At 43.8% G+C, this 14,220-nt stretch overlaps 1 protein-coding gene across 1 annotated transcript; it reads left to right on the top strand.

The window, feature by feature from the left end:
• The first annotated feature begins 253 nt into the window (after positions 1-253).
• LOC135399022 (calcium/calmodulin-dependent protein kinase type 1-like) lies at positions 254-14,048 on the top strand. The gene is made up of 10 exons (XM_064630647.1): positions 254-492; positions 984-1,118; positions 1,190-1,264; positions 1,946-2,084; positions 2,276-2,399; positions 2,490-2,565; positions 4,849-4,961; positions 5,038-5,116; positions 5,210-5,297; positions 9,982-14,048. Exons 1-10 carry the CDS (start codon positions 398-400, stop codon positions 10,111-10,113), a joined length of 1,056 nt encoding a protein of 351 aa, XP_064486717.1. The 5' UTR covers positions 254-397; the 3' UTR covers positions 10,114-14,048.
• Positions 14,049-14,220: the final 172 nt, after the last annotated feature.

The raw sequence follows: 14,220 nt of genomic DNA, 5'->3' as shown, positions 1-14,220 counted from the left end.
ATATTCCGGCCACACCCTCCAAATTCCACACCTCCGTCAATGCTCTTGTCGTCTGCTTCTGAATTTCCTTCCGCGTTAAAATGGCTTTTACTTGGCTTTTATTCGCCAGTGCACTAACTCATCTGGTCAGACAAAATTTCGAAGCAGATGAGATGTCTGCTTTTGCAGGACCACCGTTGCGGAAAAGAAATATGATAATAAACTTCTCTTGCGCGGCGGCACTGGCGGCACCTACCGAAAAACCCTAGTGGTGACGTTCGCCGTGACGTCACACGAAATGGCGGCCAGTGCTCCAGGAATGTACTCATGGCTGCCCGTGTGTCGTGTTTAGCGAGTATTTTTACATAGAAAACCGTTCATTTTCTTCGGAAACTGGACCCGTAGCAGTGACTTCACGATGCCCTTGTTCGGGAAGAAAGATTCGCAACGAAAAAAGGACAAGGAGGCAGTCAGTGTTGAGGATAAATATGAATTTAAAGACCTCCTCGGAACGTAAGTTGATGCGCGAAGGTTTGTTTTTGAATTCTGTTACTAAGTGCTTAATTCGCTTGCGAGGTGGTTGTCCCCGTCAACTTGGAGCATGCGGATTTCACGGTGATTGTGCAAACGGACACGGTTTCCTTTGATGTGTAGAGAATTCGCGTGCGTCACCCATCCGCATAGGTGGCTAGGATTGCGCCTTTCTTTTTCTGCTACCTGTAGTTTGGCCGGATCAGGTGTCACCTCGGAAAGACAGGATATTTTGAAGATGAGAAAAATTGTCTGTTGTGTCCACTCTTTACGTAAATATTGCTCGGGAACAGTGTCACGCGTGAACGTATTCCTAGCACGTATCACGCTTCCTGCTTCTAAGTGAAAGCATTTCCTAGTCCTTCCGATTGCATGTTGGTTCGTTTTCCTTTCAGTTATTTTCGTTAAAAAAAAGAGAGAGAAAATTTCCCAATCTCTCTAGCGCTGTACAAGAGTTGTCTTCTGCATTTCAGGGGTGCATTTTCTCAAGTGGTGCTGGCGGAAAGCAAAGACACCCCCGGTGTCATGCACGCCATCAAATGTATAGACAAGAAAGCACTTAAAGGAAAAGAAGATTCACTAGAAAACGAAATTAAGGTTTTGAGAAGGTAACGCGTCCTGGAACGAGGCCAGGAAAGTTTCGAATCAGTGTTTTCTTTCTTTTTTTCTCGAAAACTAGGTTGAAACATCCAAATATAGTTCAGCTCTTGGAAACATATGAAGACAAGAGCAAGGTTTACCTGGTTATGGAACTGTAAGTTCGTATATTTCTGTTTCCTTACGTTTGTCACAGGGTGCTTAAATAGGAAGCTAACAGGCAAAAATGGAAAAAGTCTAGCACTCGCAAGTGAATATGATAAGTATTTAAAGATATTGAAACATTCGAATAATTTATTTTACCACAAAAACGAGCTTTCTTATGGAGTCAGTCCTTCTCACGCAAATTTTGGAGCTTAACCAGATGCACACTTCCACTTTTATAAATGTGCTAACTTTTCGCGGCACTAAAAATTGCGTAGTTACGTGTCAATTGAGGACAAATTCACTTGCTTTTGCACTGTCCTGCTCCGCTCTAGCTCTGTGTAGCATCCTTCGGTAACACACCCTGTTGTCACTGCAAAACAAAGCCTGAAAACAAGAGCCAGTGAGTGTCAGCAGCGGGACTCTAGCAGTCACTTGCATTGCCGATCACACAGCATCGACCCAGCCCCTTTGTCTGCTAGCAAATGGCAGATCGTCCAACACATTTTTCACCATTGCCACGTTCCCTTTTTCTTGTCCGCTCACTCACATGTCAAGCAAGGCGACGCCTTTTTGTGGATCTAAGAAACGAGACAAATTATTTCGTGTCGTCGTCATTTTTGTTATCTCTCTTGAAACTTACTACGTACTAATCTTTCGCCTTTCCGTTTGCTAATGTCTTTTTCATTGTCAGGGTTACTGGAGGGGAGCTGTTTGACCGAATTGTTGAGAAGGGGAGCTACACTGAAAAAGACGCGAGTGATCTAATACGGCAGATCTTAGAGGCAGTAGACTACATGCATACCCAAGGGGTTGTACATAGGGACCTGAAAGTAAGTTGCCACGTTTACATTTTTTTTCTCAAAATTTTGTTGTGCAATCACATTGAAGAAAAACTCTCAGTAACCGCATTTTATCGCATTGTTGCAGTCAAAAGATGCGTTTATTCTCTGGCAAAATTTTATTCCCTAGTTTTTTTCCCCACTCTTACACTTTTTACTATTTTTGGTTCGATATTTTTCAGCCTGAGAACTTGCTGTATTACTCACCGGATGAGGAGTCGAAGATAATGATCAGCGATTTCGGATTGTCCAAAATGGAAGATTCCGGAATCATGGCTACAGCGTGCGGAACGCCTGGCTATGTGGGTGAGTGTTCCTCAGGTCGGCGAATTGCAGCGACGGAACCTTCGAATTTCCGCAATAACCGGAACTGTCGCCTTTTTTTTTTTTTTCCAGCTCCCGAGGTATTAGCTCAGAAGCCATATGGAAAAGCGGTTGACGTTTGGTCAATAGGTGTTATAGCCTATATCTTGTAAGTTCTTCCCTCTGCCATAGTGCTGGGTACATACCGGAGAGTCGAGACAACACGGCCGCTGACGTTTAAAGGGCCGGTCGTACCCGGAAAACCATCTACGAAAACCGATGCCACCACTTTCGACATCGGCCGACAATCTACTACTTGGCTATTTTTTTTTTCTTCGGAAAAAAGTGCTTAGACATTAAACAAATGAATTTCAAAGATCAGTGGCCGCTGAAGCTCTAATGGCGTCTGAGAGGGCGGAGCACAGCGGAGAAAGGCGCCCTCATTGGTTCTCAGTCGGGCCCTTATTGGAGTGACGTTTTCTCGTTTTTCAAGTGGTGGTGGTGGTGGTGGTGGGGGGGAAATTCCAGCATACTGTAAAAGTAGAAATTTTTCACGAGGACCTGATTTTCGCGATCAAACTTTTTTTCCGAAATTAAGGTTCCGTGAAATATGGCCTATATTTTGCAGAACCTTATATATATATTTGTTATATTTTTATATATATTTATTCATTTATTTATATTTATTAATCTTGTAGCCTATATTTCACCTCTATTATATAGGTAGCGGGTATGAAAAAGTATGGGCGCTGGAATTCACGACAATATGAGCTCCACAAAAGACAAATCGACTTACTTGACGACCTGTATTCTCACAAATTTGTTCTTGTCAAACATTTCTATAATTGAAACTCCAGTTCAACATCAGTAGTTTGTTGGCGTAGTAAATCACTTAGCATCGGAGATACCTGCTTTCAGAATTATTGATTATCATCATCATTCTATACATTTTCACAGGAGCTGTTGCTGTCGTCTGCTACGGTAGTCGTACGTCCGCTTCTGCGTGTTCAAAATTTAAATTTCCATTGACCAATCGTGATGTAGATCTCGCGGGCCGATGAGTAGCTCCCCCTAGCGAATAGTGCGGATGGGCTCCTTACAGGGTTTGCCAATTGTGACGTGGTCGTTATAATGTATTAGGTCGTGGCCACGCCACTATTTTGCGTGGGATTTTCGATACTGTCGTCAGTGGTCCAGCAGGAATAAAATTACTATAGTTGTTTAGTTGCTGGAACGGTTATGACCGTCCCTTTAGGCGACAGTGAAGCGAAGTTTGTAAGCATCCCTGCCTCCATGATTCCGTGCTATAAATAATAAGTAGAGCCTGAAGTTTTCAGGAAATATTTTTTCATAATTCGGGGGCTAAAAAATGGGTAAATAAGCATGTGCACTAAATTTATGCGAATTCTGATGAAAAAACTTCAATTACGCTAAAATCTGGGAGAAATCGGGCTCAGTTATTCAAACTAACTGTAGCGGTTTGGTACAAACGGTGATGCAACTACATTTTTCTGCTGAACAAGTAAGATGGTGCATACCTTCAGACATCCCAGAGAGGGCAATTTGCCTGGTAAAAATCGGGTTTCACCCTAAAGAGGCAACCTTCAATTCGGGGTGCAAATTCGGAGAAGAATCGGGTAAAACCCTGAAACTTCAGCCTCTAATAATAAGTAGTCATGAAAGTCAAGTCGGATTGAAGCGGAGGAGAGATTGGAGCCACACCTGAGCATTCTAGCCACACCTGTACTCCAACCAGTGCTAACATAAAACGTGTTGCATGCTCTCTTATAACACTCAGTCACTGCCCAAAATGTATCACTTGTTTCCTATTATTAATACAAGGCACATCCAGAATGTAAGCTGGGAGAGTAAATGGCTACAAACTCGTTTGTCTGTATGCTGTACGGCAAAACAAGAGCCTCACTAATTGTGGAAACTGCGTAGAAATGTAGGTTTACGATAGGTGTAACGTAGTGAAGATGAAACATTTTGAGATCAACTTTTTGTTCTGTAATAAGCAACCGGAGCTTACTTTCTAGGTACCCCTCGTACGGTCTTGTTGCTGTGACATCACTATCAGCAGCTTCTGCGTTATGTCCAGGCAAGCATAGAAACTACAGGCTCGAGACAAAACGTGCTGATTATGTTTCATCGCACCTCGAAACGTTCCTCAATCACTGTTATCCCGGTCGTCACTGTTATCTCGTGACATCCACAATCGTAGCAGCAGGTCGGGCTTGCGTCGGCCAAAAGTCGGAACAAGATATTGTTTACGGACGGACTCCAGCCTTGCCGTTTAACCCATATTACAGGAAGTCCTTTAGCAGGATTTATTTTTGTGGAGCTTGTCCTAGTTAAACGTATATCACGGCTCTCCGCTATGTACAATGCCATTCCATCGGTTACCCTGTACACTGTGTGGCTTCAGCGGCAGATTTTTTTTACAATCTAGGTTATGTGGTTACCCTCCATTCTACGATGAGAGCGATGCCAACCTGTTTGCTCAGATTCTAAAGGGAGAGTTTGAATTCGACTCACCTTACTGGGACGAAATCTCAGACTCGGGTAAGAAGCGCATATCAATCAATCAATAGCATACTTGCAGCAGTTGAAATTGTAACACCGCATCTGTTTGTTTTAGCTAAGGACTTCATTCGTCATCTAATCTGTGTAGACGTCGAGAACCGGTACACATGCAAGCAAGCATTAGCTCACCCATGGTAAGCTACCCTCTGGAGCACAGCAATACCAGAGGGGACTAATAACAGATACGCTCCTATTGCTGATATTGTTGATATTTTTCCTTGTTTCAGGATATCTGGGAACACCGCCAGTGACAAGAACATACATGGGTCAGTGAGCGAACAGTTGAAGAAGAACTTCGCAAAGACCAAATGGAGAGTAAGTTTACAGCAGTAGTCATTAATTCCCCCGTGGTGCTGCGATTTAGCTGCATAGCTTGCATTTTTCCCCAGTATCCAGGTCACTGTCTCAAGAAAAAAGACATTTTTATTGTAATTAATCAGTGTCCCGCTGTAGGGTACATGTTCCGTATGTTATAAACGGTTATATTATGCGTTAACGGCTATGTTATATGTGGTATGTTATAAACACGTAGGATTGTAGGGTACAGTGAAGCACAACATAAGTAATCCTTTTCAGTAAACTTGTTCTTTAAATAAGTTGAGCTTTTGTGCAGCCTGCTGCGTATAATGCAGTGCTGCCATGCACCTCTCGACACTGCACGCTGCGGTACCTTCTGGGTGATTTCATTTCAGCTCGGTTCATGCGAGGTGGTCTCCTTTGGTTCTTCGATTTTTGTGATTATTTTTTATGTGAAAGTACCTCCCCTGTGATGAACAGTGGTGTTCAGATAGCAGCGGTTATTGAGAAATAAAATAAAATGTGCACCGCGCGAGCGTCTGCAAGTAGCTGAGCAGTGCTGCCCTAATACTTTGAGGGCGCCTCATCCACTCTACGTAGAAGTAAGAGATACAAGACTTTTTTCATGCATTCTACACATACAGGACTGAATTAGCGTAGCTGAAATGATTATTTTTTCAATGCCGCAAAATTTATAAAAATGTTTGTGACAGAATTGCTATTTGGCAGGACTGGCATGGAGCCGGACTGGGAGAATCACCGTGCCAGTTTGGGTCAGGTTGTCGCGCGCTGAGACGAAAGGATGGTGATTCCTCCTCGTGACGCCCGAGACTTCCGTTCCTTTTCTTCTGTTCTGTTCCTTTCCTTTCCCAACTTCCACTCTTTCCTCCTGTTCCGTTCCTTTCCTTTCCCAATTTCCGTTCCTTTTCTCCTGTTCCTTTCCTTTCCCAACTTCCACTCTTTCCTCCTGTTCTGTTCCTTTTCTTTCCCAGCTTCCGAACCTTTTCTTTTGTTCTGTTCCTTTCCTTTCCCAACTTCCACTCTTTCCTCCTGTTCCGCTCCTTTCCTTTCCCAATTTCCGTTCCTTTCCTCCTGTTCCGTTCCTTTCCTTTCCCAGCTTCCACACCTTTTCTTCTGTTCTGTTCCTTTCCTTTCCCAACTTCCACTCTTTCCTCCTGTTCAGTTCCTTTCCTTTCCCAATTTCCGTTCCTTTTCTCCTGTTCCGTCCCTTTCCTTTCCCAGCTTCCGCACCTTTTCTTCTGTTCTGTTCTTTTCCCAACTTCCGTTCCGTTTCTCCTGTTCTGTTCCTTTCCTTTCCCAACTTCCCCTCTTTCCTCCTATTCCGTTCCTTTCCTTTCCCAGCTTCCGCACCTTTTCTTTTGTTCTGTTCTTTTCCCAACTTCCGTTCCGTTTCTCCTGTTCTGTTCCTTTCCTTTCCCAACTTCCCCTCTTTCCTCCTGTTCCGTTCCTTTCCTCCTGTTCTGTTCCTTTCCTTTCCCAGCTTCTGCACCTTTTCTTCTGTTCTGTTCCTTTCCTTTCCCAACTTCCGTTCTGTTTCTCCTGTTCTGTTCCTTTCCTTTCCCAACATCCCCTCTTTCCTCCTGTTCCGTTCCTTTCCTTTCCCAATTTCCATTCCTTTCCTCCTGTTCTGTTCCTTTCCTTTCCCAGCTTCTGCACCTTTTCTTCTGTTCTGTTCCTTTGCTTTCCCAACTTCCATTCCTTTGGCTGTGTTCGTTTATTAAGCTCGCGCGAGTCAGAGTCTGACTCATGATGTATGATAGTCATAGACTCGAGTCCAAGTTGCTAGAGTCCAATAAACGAACGCAACCAGAAATGATGAGTAACTGTGTCTGCAAGTATAGCCAGTTTTGCGATTTTTGCACCATTGGGCGAAAAGGGGCGTGTGGTTTTGTCAGCTAGCCCTGGATCCACACATGGCTCATGCACACAGCGTAATATGACATAGCACTAGCCGGCTCCCCTTTGGTGACGTTCATTCATCTGATCTTTTTGTTTCTCGTAACTTGCACCCGGGAATATTTATATTATAATGATGTTTATATAATAATACTGTGAGCTGTATCAGGCCATAACGAGAGTTTTTTTTTAAACATACGTACAAGTACTAAAAGTTTGTATCACGTCTCTTAGCACTTTTTAAAAATCAAGGAACATCACGTACGTACATTAACAAATAAATCAGAAGGTAGGCTGTCCCATTCTTCCAGTGTTCTTACAACAAGCGATAACTTTAAAGCATTAATCCTACTCTGGGAGGGTTTAGGTGTCATTTATTTGTGCGTACTACTGGATATTCCGGGATGGAACGTCTCGTTTTGGAATCAATACTGAGAAAGGTCGTTCTCATTAGCGCATGTCGCGACGCTGCTCTATTTCGCAACAAAGCGCATCCTTTCTCGTGAAATATGCCAAAATTAGAAATATTAGTCAAATTTTGAAATATGTGTTTCTAATGTTGTCTACCGTATACCCTCTCCATGTGGCAAGGTGTATATTGGTCAGACCATGTAAGGCTTAAAGAACACAAATATTCTTTCAGGTCTGGTCGCAGTGCTAACTTGCCTACGCATTGTAAAGTGTGCGGTTGCTCTCCGTCGTTTGATGGTGTGACGATCATTGGGAGGGGCGCGCCTAAGTGCGAACGTGAACTGGTGGAAGCCTTTCAAATGAATGAAAAAGATCAGATGAATGATCAGATCAGGTGCTCACACAGGGGAACGTCACACAACGTGAGCCCACTAGTGCCGTGTGATATTATGCGGTGTGGCGGTCAACTTATGAGTACATGACACTGAACTAGTGCTCCTGGTGAGAGAGAAATGCAATTTTATTGCATGCAAATATCAGTGAATGCAATGATCACTTCTATATGTGCTGCGCACAAATTTTCTCGTTAAAATCGGATGTGGTGTTTTTCAAGGAACCGGCTTACAAATTAACTTCACGCATTTACTCGTACTGTGCACGGTTCTAACTAATATATCTTGTCTCGTGAGTTATTTACAGCCTCATGAGATGTATCATTTGATTCATTGCTATTAATATGCTTTCGTTCGACGTAAAACTCATTAACATTCGTATGTATATCGTCCTTGAAATGAGGCTCGAAGTTTGAGCAGAATTCGCATTTTTGCAATTTTTATAAATAGTGTGGCGCGGAACACATAATCATTTTAGCATTAATGTTCCGGTCCCGTGTGTGTATATAATGCACTGAAAAGGTCTTGCACCCCTTACTTCTACGTAGAGCGAATGAGGCGCCCTAAAAGTGCTTGGGCAGCACTGGCCAGCTCATCGCCGACATTTTATCATCGCCGACATCGACGCACATTTTATTTTATTTCTCAAAAACTGCTACGTATCTGAAGTCCGAGAGAAGTGCTTTTGTTCATCACAGGGGTGGTGCTTTCATACAAAAAACAATCACGAAAATCGAAGAACCAAAATGAAATCACCCTTCTAGCATGACGCGCATTGTAGTGTTCAATGTTGCTTTCTTTTGCTTTCGTATCTTTATCCATGAACTCTCTGGACAGCAAGTATGTGCGCTATAACTACAGTGTTTCGTTCGTATAAGGTTGTAGGTTGTGGGCCTAAGGCGCCGGTTTCCCATGTATTTCTTCCTATTCGGAGCGTCAGATGCCAGTGGCAGCCATATGCTGTCCCATAGTTATCAGCATGAAAAACCCCGCACTGGAATATGGGTCAGTGTAGAACTTATGTCTGGATACATTGTGCTCCGAAGTTTGGTCATTACGGATTGTAGCATGCTACGAATTCAAGTTCAATGTAATCCATAGTCGCCGTAGCAACAACTGCCAAAATGTTTTAAGATCGACTTAAACCGTTTATAAACGATGACAGAACAGAAAAAAGCATGCCACACAACTCCAACTCATCTTAAACTGTTTTATTTCACTCATTTTACAAAGTTTTATTTGTTATAGACACTGGAAAACACCGTCTGACAACACTGGGACGCATTGTGGCGGCATTTGTCACATGACGGTGGTTCCTGATAATTGTAGGGGGTACTAGAACTATAAGCGTGATTACCACTATGGGCAGATCCAGGATTTTTCTGGGGGAGATGAGCGGGGGGGGGTTTCAGGGCATCCGGATCACGATCTACTGGATTATAATAACGACCATGTCATAATCGGCAACCCCTATGAGGAGCCCGTCCGCACGATCCGCTAGAGGCGCTACTTATCAGCCCACGAGATCTACATCGTGATTAGACAATGGAAATTTGAATTTTGAACGCGCAGAAGGCGGACGTACCACTACCGTAGCAGACGACAGCTACAGCTCCTACGAAAACGCGTAGAACGATGATGATAATCAACTTTAGAATTAAACATCTCCTTGTTCATCCATCCGCTTGTTCAAAAATACTAAGGTAAGCTGAAGTACAAAGTATTGTAGAAGTTGAGGAAGCAATAACAGAGCCGATGAGTAGCACCACCCCTAGCTTCCAAATGCGGCGCTGGGAAGGGGTTCCTACGACACGGTCGTTATAATCTAGTAGGTCGTAATCCAGACACCCCCCGTTAGATCTGCCCCTTGGCTATAAATTCTAAACGTTCTACACTGAGGCACACAGACTTTGGGTACACCTGCATTACCAGATTTCTTTGTTGCTTGATTTTGACGAGGACCACGTTACGTCTCTCCGCAGCAAGCCTACAATGCTACTGCTGTGATCCGACAGATGAGGAAGCTAGCCATGGGAAACGCCAGTGCGTCGCAGGAAGGGTCGGGCGATTCTTCTGCCAGCAGCCAAGTCGCCAACCAGGGGGCAGCAGACTGATCGAAGCAATCGGTCAGATGCACACGCAAGTCCGGAGGGGAAACGTAATGTCACTGTCCAGACTGCTTCCGTGGCTTCTTTGTCTTCGCCTACTATCCATCCCGTCATGCTACATTCCTCCAGTTTTGCTTTTGAAATTGCATTTCTCTTCAAGTGACAGAACAAACCGGGTATGTCAGTGCTTGCGTCCACCATCTCGCCTCAATTTTCCTTTCATTTGAAAGGGCTCTGTGAGCATACCTCCACATATCTTAGAGGGCACCAGGAGGTCATGTGTACGTCCCCGATCTGAGAGCTGTCGCCGTGACTTCTCGAGTCTCCGGAGAGCGGTTGTAGATCTGGAAGGGTTGGATCTGTTGGGATCCTTGAGCTGCGCTGTCTGGTCTAGAACCTGAAGGAAAGCTATGTGCAGTTAAGATCGGCTGCCAGATGTGGCCGATTTCTACCTGTGTTCACGTTGATGACGTTGATTTTGCTTCCAAAGCTGGTTGTCACGACCCAAGTTTTTTTCCTCGTGAGCACTCCGAAACGACGACACTGATATCTCTTACTTTAGGAAAAGGTGTCGTTGTATGAGAGTGAGCCTTTTCTGCTAGCCACTGTGCCGCCTGCTACATTTGGGTGAGGCCTAACTTCCTATTTGAATTGTTGCCACTCTGTGTAGTAGACTGTGTGTGTGTTACATCACGAGGGTTAAGCTGACAAAATGATTTGGTGGTGAGCAAGGTAACCAAATGTAGAGCTAGAATCAGAAATGTTAAGATTAACAATTTGGCACTGGATTTCGAGGGACTGTCCAACAAAAAAATCCTTCGGTCAGGGGTAACACGGTTAAGGCTGAACCGCATGGCACGAAAAACTCTCGGGGGAAAACTGTCCGAACCGGAATCGGGACCAAACTTTTTTTCTGTGCATCACTGCATCGTGCCGAATCGGAAGACAATTTCGAATTCGGCCCGGAATTCTGTTCTCCGAAAAAAAGTTTGGTCCCGTGTTCAGTTCAGAAAGAATCTGGACGCTTTTTGGGGCATGCGGTTCATGCTTTACACTGGAAAGCTGAACAAACAGGAGTTGCTGACTTCATCTTGCTTACCACCTGATGACGCTCCTGCAATTTTCACCTTGCGTGTACCTCGAGGTTCTATATGAATTCAGGGTCCCTTGCAAACTTCAGCTGAAACAAAGACACTCATTTTTTTTCTTTTTTTTTTTCCTTTTATCTTCCTCTTAGTCATTACACTGAGTTCAGCTGGGCATTGCCAACGCCACCTAGATGCGGAAAGCCTGTAGTGAATCTCCGCAGACGATTTCAAACGCAGGCTTTCAGTGGCTACTAGTAGCTGCCCATGCGGCCGTTGGTGGCTCGTTTCCATAGCTACGGCCAATGAAAGCACATCATTATTGGCAAACCCTTAATGGCTACGCCATGTCGTTTAAGCGATCAGGCTGTGTTTACTTAGGGTTCTTCGTTTCCGGGTTAAACCCGATTTCTCGCGATAGTTCTCCCCGAACAAATTTTCGAGAATTCGGGTAAAACCCGATGTCTACCCTAAATCTTTGCAGTCCTTCAACTTGTCGTTGTCGGTAAACCGTCGGAAAAGTGAATCATAATACCAGCAAGGAGAGCTGTTTGTGGCAACCTGTTTTGTCCTCCGTTTATGATCCCCTCCTGCAGGAGTCCAAGGCTAGCTTTTGTGTAGCTTGGGCAAGTGTTTGAATACCGCGGTCATTCACTATCCCAGTTCCGAGCGGAAATATAAAGATTATTGTTTCTCGTCCCAGTGTCACAGCAGTGGTTTGTTTCATATGCCTTTTCGTTTCACCCGAAAATTCCCCGGTGACGTACCAAACAGAGATTATAGCGCCCGAATTCTCGTGTGTAAATAGCAGTGATGGCCACTAACTACTTCTGCAGTAGTTTAACTATAACTACTAACTACTTTGCGATGGAGTAGTTTAACTAGTAGTCCAACTACTTTTCATTGGAGGTAATTAAAACTACTTCTTTAACTACTGCAATGTATTTTAACTACATCTCTAACTACTTAACATTGTCCATCAACACCAATCCCATTCTATAGTGTTCTTGGACACCTAAATATGAATCATAAGCAGTGATAAAAGTGAAGATTTAGTACACATGCACAGCACAATTGCTCTGCACCTCCATTCTCATCAGGCAAATAGATGAAGTTAAAAGTCGGAAGCGCAACCCTGCCGTAAAGCTTGCGGCAAAATCGGAAGTAGTTGGCGCCTGGAGTAACCTAACTACTGTAGTTAACTACTCGAAATAGTAGTTTAACTAGTAGTTGCACACTACATTGCTGCAAGTAGTTGATAACTACTTTTAACTACAATCAGGTAGTTTAACTACATGTAGTTAACTACTGGCCATCACTGGTAAATAGCACCCGATTTTTCCCTCCCGAATTTGAAAAATCATAAAACCCGAATACAAAGAACCCTATGTTTACTCTAGGAGGCATTGGAATTGCTGCGAGGCAATGCAGATTCCCAGGTTGTGTCTTGGGTTGTATGCTTTTCTCAGAACAGCTCTGTTGTTTGAACTGACAGACTTGACCTGTTTCCACTTCTACAAGGCGGGAAGCTCTTGAAGAAGTTATGGCGTTATGCGTGTCAACCCTGCCTGTGATTATGTAACCGGTGATTACTTAAAAGCTTCTCTCATCCTCAGACCAGCCTTTTGCTTTACGTTCTGCTGGAGTCGTTGGTGAATGGAAGAACTACGCCTTTTATTCGAGGAAATCTGCGACTTCATATGGATGGGAAAAACGGGGGACTGGTATTATGGCAGGAACGCTGTTCTTGGTCACAATGTGAATATGTGAGCTGAGCCAGGTTCCACAAGATGGTTCTATCCAAACCTGAGCTGTTTTTCTTTTTCCTTGACATTGTGATTTTGACTTTTCTTTTTTTCTTGCGCTTTCAGTCTGAAAGGATGCTACCCTGTCGTTATGAATGCTCATGTAAATTATTTATTTCCTGTTTAGCTTTAAGAGTGTTATGTTGATAAGAGCCTTTACAAACAAAAACTCTAGTCTGTTCTGGGGAGTCAGCATGCATGCACTCTTCTTTTGAAGTTCCTGTCACTCTCTCTGTGTGCTTGGAAGCTGTGCATTTTACTTATTTTACTTTTTATTTTTTGTCCAGTGTTTTAAATCTGTGAAACTTTTGTAAATCACTGAAATTGGGAGAGGTTGTCATTCCGTTCATACGTTAAAGGGGCACCGATGTGCAGAAAAATTGCTCCTCAAATAAGGTGAGATGCGGTTACCTTGATGCCAACACAAGAACAAAAAAGCTATCCATTGAGTCATGCATTGGTCACCTCAAATGATCTGTTCAGTCAAAGCGGAAGGGTGTTTGAGGAGACCAATCTGAAGTCTCTCCGCACTATCCCGCTTCTTGAAAGGGAAGGCATAAATTGCATTTTTTTTTTTCTTGTAAATCACGAACGACACAACCAATGGATCATCTTCCTCTTGTGTTGGTTTCAAGGTGACACCATCTTGCCCCCCTGAATGTCACAAATTGACATCTCTAATGTGTTCTACATTTTACTACTGCGCTTGGAAACAAAGAAATCTGTGCAGAAGTCGATGACACAAATATGTACATACGTTGTGTTACCACGATAAATCTATCGTGCAATACATACTCAGACTGTTGCCAAGGATTGCAACAGCCTCGCGAAATGTTGCTCTTTGAGAAGGCCCCGCCTTTTTTTATCGAGCTCCTGAACAAAAACAGGGTCTCTTAAGGGCACGACATGGATTGTCTCGGCTTGTGTTTCACGTTAGTTTTCAGCAGCGTGGATGGTTGTACCGTAACGTGCGTACATGGCGGGACATTGGTGTCCCAGCGGTAGATACATCGTAGTGTCTACAGCCACCGTGCCAAAAAGAAAGAAAGAATGGCCATCTGAAAAAAAAGGAGTCATCTCACGTAGGCTTAGGTTCATCAGTGGTCGGTGAACAGCTGTGACGGCATCTTGGTTTTTCACTCTTTCTAAGGGCTTGAGGAAAGTTGATCTGCAAAATGAGGAAAGGTCAGTCGAGCAGCAGATGAGGTTTCCATGTAAGGACC

Source organism: Ornithodoros turicata, chromosome 6 (genome assembly GCF_037126465.1).
Source record: "Ornithodoros turicata isolate Travis chromosome 6, ASM3712646v1, whole genome shotgun sequence".
NCBI classification, from domain to species: Eukaryota; Metazoa; Arthropoda; class Arachnida; order Ixodida; family Argasidae; genus Ornithodoros; species Ornithodoros turicata.
This window is presented reverse-complemented; position numbering and strand designations above follow the sequence as displayed.

Coding starts and splice junctions, on each gene's coding strand:
- LOC135399022 (XM_064630647.1), top strand. CDS start 398: ATGCCCTTGTTCGGGAAGAAAGATTCGCAACGAAAAAAGGACAAGGAG. Junction 2,085..2,275: donor TTGTACATAGGGACCTGAAA/GTAAGTTGCCAC, acceptor GATATTTTTCAG/CCTGAGAACTTGCTGTATTA. Junction 5,117..5,209: donor CAAGCATTAGCTCACCCATG/GTAAGCTACCCT, acceptor TCCTTGTTTCAG/GATATCTGGGAACACCGCCA.